The sequence below is a fragment of the Bombina bombina genome, chromosome 1 (genome assembly GCF_027579735.1).
Source record: "Bombina bombina isolate aBomBom1 chromosome 1, aBomBom1.pri, whole genome shotgun sequence".
Taxonomy (NCBI): Eukaryota; Metazoa; Chordata; class Amphibia; order Anura; family Bombinatoridae; genus Bombina; species Bombina bombina.
Genome location: NC_069499.1, coordinates 1,446,798,851 through 1,446,815,819, shown reverse-complemented (window position 1 = coordinate 1,446,815,819; position 16,969 = coordinate 1,446,798,851). Strand labels below are relative to the sequence as shown.

General features: G+C 39.1%; 1 protein-coding gene across 2 annotated transcripts in view; it reads left to right on the top strand.

The window, feature by feature from the left end:
• LOC128652644 (zinc finger protein 570) overlaps positions 1-16,969 on the top strand; it is a 63,916-nt gene that overhangs the window by 18,142 nt on the left and 28,805 nt on the right. For both annotated transcript variants that reach the window (XM_053705580.1, XM_053705577.1), the window contains one exon: positions 13,157-13,283. In XM_053705580.1, coding sequence (XP_053561555.1) covers positions 13,157-13,283 — 127 coding nt within the window. The remainder of the gene's footprint in view (positions 1-13,156; positions 13,284-16,969) is intronic.

The window sequence follows — 16,969 nt, the reverse complement described above, 5'->3', positions numbered from 1 at the left end:
GCGTCATCCTTACTTGTGAGATATTCTCTTCCCCAACAGGAAATGGCAAAGAGTCCCAGCAAAGCTGGTCACATGATCCCTCCTAGGCTCCGCCCACCCCAGTCATTCTCTTTGCCGTTGCACAGGCAACATCTCCACGGAGATGGTTAAGAGTTTTTTGGTGTTTAAATGTAGTTTTTTTCTTCTATCAAGTGTTTGTTATTTTAAAATAGTGCTGGTATGTACTATTTACTCTGAAACAGAAAAGGATGAAGATTTCTGTTTGTAAGAGGAAGATGATTTTAGCAGACAGTAACTAAAATCGATTGCTGTTTCCACATAGGACTATTGAGATGAAGTAACTTCAGTTGGGGGAAACAGCAGACTTTTCTGCTTAAGGTATGACTAGCCATATTTCTAACAAGACTGTGTAATGCTGGAAGGCTGTCATTTCCCCTCATGGGGACCGGTAAGCCATTTTCTTAGTCAAAAACAAACAGAATAAAGGGCTTATTATGGGCTAAAAAACTGGTAGACATTTTTATGGGCTAAATCGATTGCTTTATTTGTGCGTATTATTACAAATTTAGGCTAACAATTGACATTTATAATCTTGGGGAACGTTTAAAAAATGGCAGGCACTGTATTGGACACCTTTTTCAGTCAGGGGGCCTTTCTAGTCATAGACTGAGCCTCATTTTCGCGCCATTAATGCGCAGTTGTTTTTTGAGAGCAGGGCATGCAGATGCATGTGTGAGGATCTAAGAATCTCTGAAAAAGCTTTTAGAAGGCGTCATTTGGTATCGTATTCCCCTCAGGGCTTGGTTGGGTCTTAGCAAAGACTGTATCTGGGACTGTATAGGGGTTAAATTGAAAAACGGCTCCGGTTCCGTTATTTTAAGGGTTTAATGCTCTGAAATTCGGTGTGCTATACTTTTAAGGCTTTAAGACACTGTGGTGAAAATTTGGTGATTTTTGAACAATTCCTTCATACTTTTTCACATATTCAGTAATAAAGTGTTTTCTGTTTGAAATTTAAAGTGACAGTAACGGTTTTATTTTAAAACTTTTTTGTGCATTGTTGACAAGTTTAAGCCTGTTTAACATGTCTGTACCTTCAGATAAGCTATGTTCTATATGTATGAAAGCAAATGTGTCTCCCCATTTAAATTTATGTGATAATTGTGCCATAGCGTCCAAACAAAGTAAGGACAGTACTGCCACAAATAATGATATTGCCCAAGATGATTCCTCAAATGAGGGGAGTAAACATGATACTACATCATCTCCTACTGTGTCTACACCAGTTTTGCCCATTCAGGAGGCCCCTAGTACATCTAGTGCGCCAATACTTATTACCATGCAACAATTAACGGCTGTAATGGATAACTCCATAGCAAATCTTTTATCCAAAATGCCTACTTATCAGAGAAAGCGCGATTGCTCTGTTTTAAACACTGAAGAGCAAGAGGATGCTGATGATAACTGTTCTGACATACCCTCACACCAATCTGAAGGGGCCATGAGGGAGGTTTTGTCTGAGGGAGAAATTTCAGATTCAGAAAAAATTTCTCATCAAGCTGAACCTAATGTTGTGACATTTAAATTTAAATTAGAACATCTCCGCGCACTGCTTAAGGAGGTGTTATCTACTCTGGATGATTGTGACAATTTGGTCATTCCAGAGAAATTATGCAAGATGGACAGGTTCCTAGAGGTTCCGGTGCCCCCCGACGCTTTTCCTATACCCAAGCGGGTGGCGGACATAGTAAATAAAGAGTGGGAAAAGCCCGGCATACCTTTTTGTTCCTCCCCTATATTTAAGACTTATGGCAGACAGTCACCAAGGTCGAGGGGGCAGTTTCTACTCTAAACAAACGCACTACTATTCCTATCGAAGATAGTTGTGCTTTCAAAGATCCTATGGATAAAAAATTGGAAGGTTTGCTTAAAAAGATTTTTGTACAGCAAGGCTACCTTCTACAACCAATTTCATGCATTGTTCCTGTCACTACGGCAGCGTGGTTCTGGTTCGAGGAACTAGAAAAGTCGCTCAGTAGAGAAACTCCATATGAGGAGGTTATGGACAGAGTTCACGCACTTAAATTGGCTAACTCTTTTATTTTAGATGCCGCTTTGCAATTAGCAAAATTAGCGGCGAAAAATTCAGGGTTTGCTATTGTGGCGCGCAGAGCGCTTTGGCTAAAGTCTTGGTCAGCGGATGTGTCATCCAAGACAAAATTACTTAACATTCCTTTCAAAGGTAAAACTTTATTTGGACCTGATTTGAAAGAGATTATTTCAGACATCACTGGGGGAAAGGGCCACGCCCTTCCACAGGATAGGTCTTTTAAGGCTAAAAATAAGCCTAATTTTCGTCCCTTTCGCAGAAATGGACCAGCCTCTAATTCTGCATCCTCTAAGCAAGAGGGTAATGCCTCACAACCCAAACCAGCCTGGAAACCAATGCAAGGCTGGAACAAGGGTAAGCAGGCCAAGAAGCCTGCCACTGCTAACAAGACAGCATGAAGGAGTAGCCCCCGATCCGGGACCGGATCTGGTGGGGGGCAGACTCTCTCTCTTTGCTCAGGCTTGGGCAAGAGATGTTCAGGATCCTTGGGCGCTAGAAATAGTTTCTCAAGGTTATCTCCTGGAATTCAAGGAACTACCCCCAAGGGGAAGGTTCCACAAGTCTCACTTATCCTCAAACCAAATAAAGAGACAGGCATTCTTACATTGTGTAGAAGACCTGTTGAAGATGGGAGTGATACACCCAGTTCCAATAAAGGAACAAGGAATGGGATTTTATCCCAATCTGTTCGTAGTTCCCAAAAAAGAGGGAACGTTCAGACCAATTTTGGATTTGAAGATCCTAAACAAATTTCTCAGGGTACCATCGTTCAAAATGGAAACTATTCGAACGATTCTACCCACCATCCAGGAAAGTCAATTTATGACTACCGTGGATCTAAAGGATGCGTACCTACATATCCCTATCCACAAGGAACATCATCAGTTCCTAAGGTTCGCTTTTCTGGACAAACATTACCAGTTTGTGGCTCTTCCATTCGGATTAGCCACTGTTCCAAGGATTTTCACAAAGGTGCTAGGGTCCCTTCTAGTGGTTCTAAGACCAAGGGGCATTGCAGTAGTACCTTACTTGGACGACATTCTAATACAAGCGTCGTCCCTGTCAAAGGCAAAGGCTCATACGGACATCGTTCTAGCCTTTCTCACATCTCACGGATGGAAGGTGAACAAAGAAAAGAGTTCTCTGTCCCCGTCAACAAGAGTTCCCTTCTTGGGAACAATAATAGATTCCTTAGAAATGAGGATTTTTCTGACAGAGGTCAGAAAATCAAAACTTCTAAGCTCTTGTCAAGTGCTTCATTCTGTTCCTCGTCCTTCCATAGCGCAGTGCATGGAAGTAATAGGATTGATGGTTGCAACAATGGACATAGTTCCTTTTGCACGAATTCATCTAAGACCATTACAACTGTGCATGCTCAAACAGTGGAATGGGGATTATACAGACTTGTCTCCAATGATTCAAGTAGATCAAAAGACCAGAGATTCACTCCGTTGGTGGCTGACCCTGGACCATCTGTCCCAGGGAATGAGCTTCCGCAGGCCAGAGTGGGTCATTGTCACGACCGACGCCAGTCTAGTGGGCTGGGTTGCGGTCTGGGAATCCCTGAAAGCTCAGGGTCTATGGTCTCGGGAAGAGTCTCTACTCCCGATAAACATTCTGGAACTGAGAGCGATATTCAATGCTCTCAGAGCTTGGCCTCAACTAGCAAAGGCCAAATTCATAAGGTTCCAATCAGACAACATGACGACTGTTGCGTATATTAATCATCAAGGGGGAACAAAGAGTTCCCTGGCGATGAAAGAAGTGACCAAAATAATTCAATGGGCGGAGGATCACTCCTGCCACTTGTCTGCGATCCACATCCCAGGAGTGAAAAATTGGGAAGCGGATTTTCTGAGTCGTCAGACATTTCATCCTGGGGAGTGGGAACTCCATCCGGAAATCTTTGCCCAAATAACTCAATTATGGGGCATTCCAGACATGGATCTGATGGCGTCTCGTCAGAACTTCAAGGTTCCTTGCTACGGGTCCAGATCCAGGGATCCCAAGGCGACTCTAGTAGATGCACTAGTAGCTCCTTGGACTTTCAACCTAGCTTACGTATTCCCACCGTTTCCTCTCATTCCCAAGCTGGTAGCCAGGATCAATCAGGAGAGGGCCTCGGTGATCTTGATAGCTCCTGCGTGGCCACGCAGGACTTGGTATGCAGACCTGGTGAATATGTCATCGGCTCCACCATGGAAGCTACCTTTGAGACAGGACCTTCTTGTTCAGGGTCCATTCGAACACCCAAATCTGGTCTCCCTCCAACTGACGGCTTGGAGATTGAACGCTTGATTCTATCAAAGCGTGGGTTTTCAGATTCGGTGATAGATACTCTGGTTCAGGCCAGAAAACCTGTAACTAGAAAAATTTACCATAAAATATGGAAAAAATATATCTGTTGGTGTGAATCCAAAGGATTCCCATGGAATAAGATAAAAATTCCTAAGATTCTCTCCTTTCTTCAAGAAGGTTTGGAGAAAGGATTATCTGCAAGTTCTCTAAAGGGACAGATCTCTGCTTTATCTGTCTTACTACACAAAAGACTGGCAGCTGTGCCAGATGTTCAAGCATTTGTTCAGGCTCTGGTTAGGATCAAGCCTGTTTACAGACCTTTGACTCCTCCCTGGAGTCTAAATTTAGTTCTTTCAGTTCTTCAAGGGGTTCCGTTTGAACCCTTACATTCCATAGATATTAAGTTACTATCTTGGAAAGTTTTGTTTTTGGTTGCAATTTCTTCTGCTAGAAGAGTTTCAGAATTATCTGCTCTGCAGTGTTCTCCTTATCTGGTGTTCCATGCAGATAAGGTAGTTTTGCGTACTAAGCCTGGTTTTCTTCCTAAAGTTGTTTCTAACAAAAATATTAACCAGGAGATAGTTGTACCTTCTTTGTGTCCGAATCCAGTTTCAAAGAAGGAACGTTTGTTACACAATTTGGACGTTGTCCGTGCTCTAAAGTTCTATTTAGAGGCTACTAAAGATTTCAGACAAACATCTTCCTTGTTTGTTGTTTATTCTGGTAAAAGGAGAGGTCAAAAGGCGACTTCTACCTCTCTTTCCTTTTGGCTTAAAAGCATCATCCGATTGGCTTATGAGACTGCCGGACGGCAGCCTCCTGAAAGAATCACAGCTCACTCCACTAGGGCTGTGGCTTCCACATGGGCCTTCAAGAACGAGGCTTCTGTTAACCAGATATGTAAGGCAGCGACTTGGTCTTCACTGCACACTTTTGCCAAATTTGATACTTTTGCTTCTTCGGAGGCTATTTTTGGGAGAAAGGTTTTGCAAGCTGTGGTTCCTTCCGTTTAGGTGACCTGATTTGCTCCCTCCCTTCATCCGTGTCCTAAAGCTTTGGTATTGGTTCCCACAAGTAAGGATGACGTCGTGGACCGGACACACCAATGTTGGAGAAAACAGAATTTATGCTTACCTGATAAATTACTTTCTCCAACGGTGTGTCCGGTCCACGGCCCGCCCTGATTTTTTTAATCAGGTCTGATGAATTATTTTCTCTAACTACAGTCACCACGGTATCATATGGTTTCTCCTATATATATTTCCTCCTGTCCGTCGGTCGAATGACTGACTGGGGTGGGTGGAGCCTAGGAGGGATCATGTGACCAGCTTTGCTGGGACTCTTTGCCATTTCCTGTTGGGGAAGAGAATATCCCACAAGTAAGGATGACGCCGTGGACCGGACACACCGTTGGAGAAAGTAATTTATCAGGTAAGCATAAATTCTGTTTTTACTTGCTTCGTGGTTTGTTGCTTCAGACAAGGAAGGTGGTGGACTGGCGGTGCTCTTTTCTCAGGCCTATTCAGTCTGCAGGAACAAGCTGCTTTTTTTTTATAGTTAAATGCATTTTTTTTTTAATGCAAAATAAAGGTTTAAAAATATTTTAAGAAAATTGTAATATTTCATAAAAAATAAATTGTGACACTTTTATTTCCTCCATACATATCGCAAAGTTACGTAGGTATACTCAGGAGCAGAAGTTCAATACTACGCTTGTCTTTTGCTTACCTGAGGTGTTCTCCTATCTTCTAGTAGTACATTACTGCTCATGAGCCTGCCTAGGTGTTCAGCAAAGGATACCAAGAGAATGAAGCAAATTTGATAATAGAAGTAAATTGGAAAGTTGTTTAAAATTCTATGTTCTATCCAAATAGAGAGAAAACGTTGGATTTCATGTTGAGCAGAAATAATAAATGCAACTCTCCCATTCCATACACCTGCTCACTTGAAGCCGGCAGTGGCATGAAACATGAAAATGTTTATGCAAAATAAAGTCAAAATGGAAAATAATGTATTTAGATGTTTATAAATGTAGAAATTGAAAATCCACTTATGTCAGTGCTCGACAAATATGTTCAAAGTCTAGGAGCCAGCCCAAAAATCTAGAACACACACATACACATGCACCTACACACACACATGTACGTACATACATACCTACACCCACACACATACATACCTACACCCACACACACATACATACATCTATACACCCACACACACATGCACATACACACATGCACATACATACATACATACACCCACACACATGCACATACATATATACACGCACACACACATGCACATACACACATGCACATACATATATACACCCACACACACATGCACATACATATATACACCCGCACATACATATATACACCCACACACACATGCACATACATATATACACCCACACGCACATGCACATACACACATGCACATACATATATACACCCACACGCACATGCACATACACACATGCACATACATATATACACCCACACACACATGCACATACATATATACACCCACACACACATGCACATACATACATACACCCACACACGCATGCACATACATACACCAACACACACATTCCCCAAGTGCCTCCAGAGTGTGACAGTTAAAAGAAAGCAGCAGGATGGCCATCATTAAAAACACGTGAAGGAAGGTGTTGCGCATTACAGCCCACAGTAGCATCTGCACCAGCTAATTAGCAGCATGCGGATGTTGAGCACTTGCTGGGCAGCAAAGACAACACACGTGGGAGTGAGATTGTGAGAACAGAGCGGTGCGACTAGTGTATTTGTTCCCGGGTGGTAGCAGCCAGCATTACGGGAATGGGTGGCTGCAGATCATCACCATGGCTGTACACAAGGACAAACTGTCCTGCGAACAGGTCCATCCGACATTGATAGGATACAGTTACACATATTGAGCAATATCACTAGCAAGTGAGCTAAGGAGCTTTGCAGCGATACGCAAGTCTAAAATCACCACCATGCCCCTTGTGGACGTATGGCCTAACAAGAATCCACCAGCAGTGACTAATGCCTTTAGATACTTGGGTATCCTTGTTTTCCCCTCATCCTGACACTTGGTTTGACTTAAAGGGACACTGTACCCAAAAGTTTTCTTTTATGATTGAGATTCAGTATGAAATTTTTAAGCAACTTTCTAATTTACTCCTATTATCAAATTTTCTTCATTCTCTTGGTATCTTTATTTGAAATGCAAGAATGTAAGTTTAGATGCCGGCCCATTTTTGGTGAACAACCTGGGTTGTCCTTGCTGATTGGTGGATAAATTCATCCACCAATAAAAAAGTGCTGTCCAGAGTACTGAAACAAAAAAAAGCTTAGATGTCTTCTTTTTCAAATAATGATAGCAAGAGAATGAAGAAAAATTGATAATAGGAGTAAATTAGAAAGTTGCTTAAAATTGCATGCTCTTTCTGAATTACAAAAGAAAAAATTTGGGTTCAGTGTCCCTTTAAACATTCCCCCGATCCTGGATAAAGTTAAAGATTATATGAAAAGTTGGATGAATTTCCTATTTCAGGCAGAATTGCTATTTTCAAGATGATTCTTCTTCCTAAAATCCTATATGTCTTCCAAAATATCCCTTTTTTTTTTTTTTTTTTAAAGGGAAAGACAGAAACAATGTCAACTCCTTCTTATGACGGTTTATTTGGCAGAATAAGAAACCCAGAATCTTTTTCAATAAACTATGCTTACCAGAAAAATTTGCGGGATTGGCATTACCAGATTTGAATATCTACAATTTAATATTCTTAGCCAGAATCATACCTGGATGGATTTTAGATTTAGATTACTTCACTAACAATGAACTTGAAAGGAACATGTTACTGTATATCCATTTAATCCGTTTCCACTGATCCATTGCAAACCTACTTCAATTCCCTATAATGTAAAACAATTCTTTTTTTTTTTTTTTTTGAGATTTGTAAAACGGCATACAAAGATCCTGAAACAATAGTACCAATTAGGCGCACATGTATGAGATGCCTGATGCTCAACAAACCTCCAAATTCACACAAGAGGCCGCTTTTGGACCTCATTTATAAATATACACAGTTTAGGAGGTTATTACTAACTGAGGAGACCGCTCTTGGGCCTCAATGACAAACCTTTTTGTATTTACGTCAAGAGCTGTGGTAACACGTCTAGCTGGTATCTAATACTAAAGAAGTGAGTTCTGCTAATGTTATAACTCAAGCTGTTTATTCCCGCTAAGTATATCAACAAACTGGTCAGTATGTTAGACCTTTAAGTAAAAATAACAACCATAATTTTCTCTGTTTTTTAAAAAAAGCTTGGATACTAACTTTTCTAGGGCTATATAAAAGATATTCTGTTAAAGGGACACTGTACCCAAAAACTTTCTTTCGTGATTCAGATTGAGCATGAAATTTTAAGCAACTTTCTAATTTACTCCTATTATCAAATTTTCTTCATTCTCTTGGTATCTTTATTTGAAATGCAAGAATGTAAGTTTAGATACCGGCCCATTTTTGGTGAACAACCTGGGTTGTCCTTCCTGATTGGTGGATAAATTCATCCACCAATAAAAAAGTGCTGTCCAGAGTACTGAAACCAAAAAAAGCTTAGATGCCTTCTTTTTCAAATAATGATAGCAAGAGAACGAAGAAAAATTGATAATAGGAGTAAATTAGAAAGTTGCTTAAAATTGCATGCTCTTTCTGAATTACAAAAGAAAAAAATTGGGTACAGTGTCCCTTTAAGTACACAGACTGTGCAGGGGCAATGGATATAAAAAAACTCAAATTAAGGGCATGTCTCTGTCTCGCAAATAAAAGTAGTGTAATTGGAGCTTCGACAGGCATAAGCATAGAGGGACAAAGATTGAGGTATTTAGTTTGGCAATGCCTCTCAAGGTAGTAGGTGGCTATATGTCTATAGATAGCATGACAGGTTAGAACTGTTTTATCCAGCTAAGAGCTAGAAACTTAACATAAGGAGCAAATGCTATGCAATCCCATATTTCTATATAAGGTTCCCGACCAACCATAATGCTTTATAAACTCCCAATACAATGAACTGCATTCTAGCACACTAACGATACATCTTGCTTTATACAGTGGCAAAGTGCAATAACGCAGGAGGAGTCAACACCACCGTCCCGGCCGCTGACTGCAAATCCAACCCCCCCCATGCAGAGACATTTCAAACACCATAATAAAAAGACAGTGTGAGCTAGTCCTAAATTATTTTCAACATGCTAGAACTGAGATAAAATGGCATGATCAGAGCTACATCATACAGACATCATGAGAAAAAATAAACTGTGAGAAAAAAAAAGGTCTCTAGTGCTGAACACTGGCCCAACGAAGCTTCATTTTGGCTAGAGTAAAAGGGAAAAGGAAGTTCAAAGAAAATTAATATAATAGAAAAAAACATAACATCAATAGTTCCTACAGGATAAACAGTATACTAGTAAAGTTCTCCATTGTATACTCAGCCAATACCAGTGCAGATGAATTCGGCATATTTCAAGTATACCCGGCTGCATAACAACAGGGATATTCGTGTCTCTGTGAAAGTTCCCCAGCTATACTGTGTCCAAAGGGCAAGAGTTATCAAGGGAAATACTGGGTAGGCAGCCAGGATTTTAAACTTATCTTCTCTATTATGAAGCTCTCTCAACATCATGGTAAAACGTTGCACCCTCTGAGTAGCAGGTTCTTGAACGGATATCTCCAATCCCGGTTCTGAAAATGAAGGGCTCCGGGCTCTTCTCAAGTGATAGGTAAAGAAAGGGTCAGACCGCTCCGGAATTATCTGAAGGTTTATGTGCGCTAGTACCCCCAAATGCTCTTCTCGAGAATTCCAGCCCCCATGCCGGCTTTCTGCTTCAGCTTTCGTCAGCGGGGGGTCACCTTTACTTTTTGCAGTCTCGTTGGTAACTATCACTCCAGCCGACTCATAAGGAGAAACGATAGTGTGAGGTAGGTGCTGGGGCCCCATGGCACCCCCGTCACTGCTGGTCTCTTCAGTCCGGTTTGAGATCTTCTCAATGGAGGTTAGCTTTTGGGTTACCGGGTTAAGGGCTGCGCTCAGCGTTTCAGAGAATGCCAGCTGATGAAAATCTAGTAACCTGTGTAGCTCAATTAAAATCAAGTTTGCGTCCATGATAACTGTAGATGATAGCCCGTAATGGTGGTATAGGGAAAAACTTGAAACTGGATAGCGGTGACTTAAAACGTGCAAGCGATTATAGGTTAAGCTGCAGTGACTGAAGAAGTAGCACTGCTCTTTAACGACAGGCCCATAAAGGGTACCCGCCGGGGGGTCTAAGTGATGGCACCAGTCCTCAGCTTGACTTGGGAACCCGGGTGGATTTGCGAGATCCTATTCACGAGGATGGAAAGATGGCCGCCCCTTAAGTAGAGTCAAGATAGGGCTCCGCTTTAAATTCAGGAATGTAACACCAAATTTTAGATTTGGCTTTTGCCAGCTGCTAAATAAGAGTCCAGGGTGTACTCAAGGTTTTTTTTCCCCGGGTCAACTCTGTGAGGACAATAGGCAAGGTTGAAGAAATCTTAGTCAGGACCAGAGCAGTAGGATTATGCGACCATTCTCGTGCGTACCGGGCTCGGCCCCCATGTAAAACAATTCTTAACTATATACACTACAATCAAAGCATGGTGTGAACTATTCACACTGTTAGGCATGAATTTCGGCATCCCTAAATTTCAATTTTTTCTTGGGAACCCTGAATTTTAATTAGGTACACAATCAGCTCTTTTCCACAGGTGGAAATAATTGGGTCTATTTAGGCTGTCCCATATGATAGATATAGAACTTAATTCAGTGAAGTCTTTCAATACCTTAAATAGGGAATTCAATCTTCCCAATAAAGACGTTTATGTCTACTTACAAGCCAGGCACTATATCTTTAAATTAGCAGCAAAATTTGGTTGTGATTGGACCTGGGGACCCTTCGAAAGTTGGCTTGTGTTGGTCAAAAATTATTTTATTTTTTTTCAATTTAATTTTGGTATCAATTACTCATTTCTCAGAAGGGTGATTCAAATTTGTTAAAACTGTCTCAGAATTGGGGAAATGTAATTCATCAAGACATTAATCAGGGCACTATTAAAAGGTCAATTTTAACAACTTCATATACTACACTATCCTCAACATGGAGAGAGTCCCATATCAAATTACTCTAAAGGGCATATTATACTCCTGCTAAAGGAGCAAAATGGGGTAATCATAATTTTAATAAATGTCCAAAATGTTCACTTCCAGCAGCGAATTTGGCTCATATTATCTGGGATTGTTCTAGAATAAAACAATTATGGCAGAAAATGGAATACTGGATTGTTAATGTCCTGAAGCTTCCCTTAGGAACTTTTCTTTAAAGGATTCCAAAACTTTTGCTTTTTGTTCACACCTGGACCGCAAATGTCATAATACAAACATTTATATATTATAAATTACCTACTTTTAAACTCCGATGTTTCCTGACATAATAAAATTAAACTTTAATTTTCGCTGATGATGTCATCAATCCCCACCCTCCAATATGGGTTGTCCACGATAAGAATACATTTCCAACCGGATTGCGATATCATGCATATAATTAAGTGACAATTTCGTCACCATGTGCATGCTTACTGCGATCCCTAAACTCGCGCATGCGTACTGCAACCCATGATCGTCCAAATTGTATTATCTAACATTATAGGTAGCAACATTTTTAAACAAAATAAATGTTTCATTCATTATTTGTTTGTAATTTAAGTAAATATGGTACTAATGCTCGCTATTGGTAGGGAGATTCTCGCAGCGCACCGCTCTTACATGCTCTGTGCAGCTCCGTCATCCGCTCTGCTATTGATATAGCAGGTCTGGGTTAGACGATGGAAAAGCATAGCCGGCGGTGGGTTTGGAAATAGTTTAATTTTACAAATTAGATTTCTACTAAACTGTAGTTATTTGAAACCGAATGTAAATGACAAAATAATGTAAAATGTATACATTTTGCAATTGCATATAACTTTTTTTTGGGGGGGTTTAGTGTCCCTTTAAGGCAAGTGTTCTTACGGGAAGACGCTCAGAACCTACAAGACAATAAGATATATATATATATATATATATATACACACTAATTTAAAAAAATGGAAAGTGGGTAATATTCCCAGCATCCCGAAATAAAAAAATTCCTGAAAAAAACAGTGCAAATTAGATTAACATGATATAGATATGTACAACAAACTAGATATATGCCGCTGTCACTCATACTTAGATATGTACGTAGTCATGTTACAACTACTGTATAGTACAACAATATAGAGGGCTGTCTTTTTTGTTTTTTGTATCTGTTAATTTTTGCTTCTTTGCAACTCTTTATGTTATCTGTTGAATTACGCAATATGTACTTTGACACTGATCTGTACCTTGATTTGGTCAATAAATATATATATAAAAAAAAAAAAAACATCAGCACCGGGCTAAATTTTAGGTGTCTTGGGCTAAAACCAGGGCGCCAGGGCCTAACCTTAAGGCGCCCAGGCACCTGGGATTGTCGAGCCCTGTGTTATGTGTAACTATCCCTATACTTATAATAATTTGTGGTGTAAAATCTAGAATGGTAAATATGTAAACCAACCACTGTCTTTGAGTAACGTGTTTTTTTGTTTTTGTTTTTGTTTGTTTTTTTCTTGTGTTTTTTTTTTTTTTTTTTTTTTTTTTATAGCCTTCCACTGAGTTTGAGGAAGTTGCTATTTACTTTTCTGAGGAAGAATGGGGATTTTTAGAAGAAGGACAGAAGAAGCTTTATAAAGAAGTAATGATGGAGAATTATGAGACCATAAATTCATTGGGTAAGTTGTATTTGTAGGTCTAGGTAGTAATTTCCTACTTTGGCTTAGATTACAAGTCTTATATTGAATACAGTTATTTTGCCTTGGCCTTGTGCAAACAACGCATTACAAGTAGTTTTAACCAAATAATTTTTAATGCACACGATAGCACAGCCTATATTTTGTAGTAGTACGCTATTTTTTTGTTGTGTCGTCCAAAATATCGCTTTCACATTTAGCCGTTTTGAAAACCGGGTAATAACCATCACTTGCTCTTGTGCATTCAAAACCCTGAAAGGTCTATAGTAGAGAACTTATACAAAACCTCACTTGAGGGGGATTTTTACCAACTTAATCTTAGCATTCAAAAGTTTTCCAACAGGAATTTTAGATATATTATCTGAATAAAAGAATGCTCCTCTGCTATCCAGCATGATTATTGTATTGTGCATGATATATATTAACTACGGGCTTGTAATAATAGCTGCAGTATTGATTGTGCTCCAGTGATGTTTCGGATCCATGCTGCTTGCATTCTTGCTCTCTACTAATCCTTTGCCTTTATGTTTTAAACCTAAAGGGACACTGAACACGATTTGTTTCTTTCATGATTCAGATAGAGCAGGCAATTTTAAGCAACTTTCTCATTTATTCCTATTATCAAATTTTCTTCATTTTCTTGGTATCTTTATTTGAAAAGCAAGAATCTAAGTTAGCCAGACCATTTTTGGTGAACAACCTGGGTTGTTCTTGCTGAATAAATTAACCCACCAATAAACAAGTGCTTTCCAGGGTCTGAACCAAAAATTAGCTGGCTTCTTAGCTTAGATGCCTTTTTCAAATAAAGATAGAAAGAGAACGAAGAAAAATTGATAATAGGAGTAAATTAGAAAGTTGCTTAAAATTGTCTGCTCTACCTGAATCACAAAAAAAAAATAAAAATTGTGTTCAGTGTCCCTTTAACAGAAAACATTTTTACTTGTCCCTGGAATATGCTGAGTATTTATAATAGAGAATGGAGCTTTATGATAATTTTAAAAAGGTAATAGCAATATTTTTAAGACAAACAAGCATTTTATTGCATAGCATAGTTATATTAAACATAGCATTAGTCAGTTTACTGTGATAGTAAATTCTAGCGTTTCAAAAACGTGTGGATTTACCATCACAACAAGAAAAAGGCGACCCTTATTCAAAAGTATTCAAAAACCAACAACTGATGAATATTTACCTTTTAATTTGCCGCAGCTTCAGTGCTAACGTAAGCGCCTCCAGCCGCCCCTCCCAACAACTTCAATTTTTTTTCCAATGAGGTGACATGTCAGCCTCTTAGCCAATAGCCCTTCTTGCCCTTTGGCATTATGCCATAGCCTGGTACGGCTATTGGCTAAGAGGTGGAAACCTCACCTCGTTTATCACTGTTTTAGTGTTTACATTTTTCACTGCACGTGTATGTTAAGCATGGCTAGATATCAGTGCATTTTAAATTCTGCAGCTGCTCAGAGTGCCAATGTGGCTTGTATCATGTCAGCAACTAACAAATTGAGTAATTACCAGATGGTACCTTAGGCTCTGGGAGCAAGTTCTATGTTTAAAATGCTGGTGCACAGTGCATACTTAAATATACCTTTTGAAACAGCTATAACTTTAATTAGAAGCACCTGCTCCACGGGCGGTGATAGGAGAGATCAGAAACCTCAACAAAAAAATAGAGTCTATACCAAGAGGACACAGAGAAAGGACACCATATATTATTGCCCTGGACAGCCTGGACTCTGCATTGGGGACTGCTTCAAGCGGTATCATACAATGGTCCATTTTTTTTATTTTTATTTTTTTTACATTTGCCGTTTTTCTTTTTTGGTTATGTTCACTGTTAGTTTTTTTGTTTTGTTTTTAATTTTACTGTGCCAGATTTTTACATTTCACTACTCTCTTTTTTATAAGTTATAAAATTGGTGCTGTATTTTACCAAAACCCCTGTCAAACCTATGCATGGGGGGAATAGGTGTACTTAGGGGGCCTTGCAAAAAACAATCTGGGGTGTTTTTTGCAATAACTTACAACAGGCTCTCCTAAATCATAGTCAAAAAGCAATGTGTGTGTAAAAAATTACCACCATACATATTCGCCAATTTTTTTGGCTAAAACGGTTGCATGAAAGGGATCAAAGCACACCATATACAATACCTTGGGGTGTCAACATTTCAAATATATACACTTTCATGGTAATAAATAAAACTGGGGTATGCGATAGGCCCCAAACTAAAGATAGGCCTATCAGAAGAAATACTCTCACTTTTAACTAAAATTACAAGTCATACAATTGTAACAGAACCTTCCCAAAATCCTGGCAAATCTATGCATGGGGGGGCATAGGTGTACTCAGGAGGTCTTGCAGAAAACAACTTGGAGTGTTTTTTTTTGCAATAACTTACAACAGGCTCTCTTAAATCCATAGCCAGAAAGCAATGTGTGTGTAAAAATGAAAAAAATTTTATCTAAAAAAAGAGTTGCTTCAAAACACCTCATATACAATACCTTGGGGTCTTAACGTCTGAACTATATGCACGTTCATGGCGAGCAAATAAATTGAGGTATGTAAAAAGGCCCCCCAAAAGAAGATAGTCAAAAAAAGATATGTTAAATTTGAAAAAATCACAAACACATGTTGAAAGTTTGGCATTGCAAAACCCAACAAATCTATGCATAGGTGGTATCACTGTACTCAGGAGATCTTGCTGAACAAATATTATATCAGGGTGTTCTTTGGCAGTAACACATAACAGAAACTGAGAATCCATGCCTAAAGTACAATGTGTATGAAAAATAGCACAAAAAATGACTACCCAAAAGTGTGACAAAGACTGATGGTTGAATTAGTGCATGGAAAGTGTTAAAATAGTAGCATTTCAAATACCCTAGAGTGTCTACTTTTCAAAAATGTATGGTTTGAGGGGGGTAAATTACATTGGCCAGCTTCAGAAATGTCCCAAATAGGACATGGGTGCATGATGACAGATGTGAACATTCCAAGTTGGAAAACTGGAATGTGCCCCCTAAAAATAAGGCCTTTTAGGCCCCTGAGAACCCAACAAACCTATTCATGGGTGGTATCACTGTATTTAGGAGATGTTGCTGAACACATATTAGGGTGTTATTTGGCAGTGATCCTTAACGTTCTCAGTAAATGTATTCTTAAGTTGCTATTTTGTCAAAATTTTCATTTTCTTCAAACATTGGCATATATTGGTGGTAAAATGGTTGCATGAAAAGAGTCAAAATACCCCAAGTTGAATACCTTAGGTTGTCTTCTTTTATAAAAATATATACATGTGAAGGGTTATTCAGGGATTCCTGACAGATATTAGTGTTCCAATGTAACTATCGCTAATTTTGAAAAAAAAATGGTTTTGAAATAGCAAAGTGCTACTTGTACTTATTGCCCTATAACTTGCAAAAAAGCAAAGAACATGTTAACATTGAGTATTTCTAAACTCAGGACAAAATGTAGAAACTATTTAGCATGGGTGTTTTTTGGTGTTTTTTTCCCATCAGATTTTATAAAAAATGTTTATAGTAAATTATAAGATATGATGAAAATAATGGCATCTTTAGAAAGTCCATCTAATGGCGAGATAAACGGTATATAATATGTGTGGGTACAGTAAATGAGTAAGAGGAAAATTACAGCTAAACACAAACAC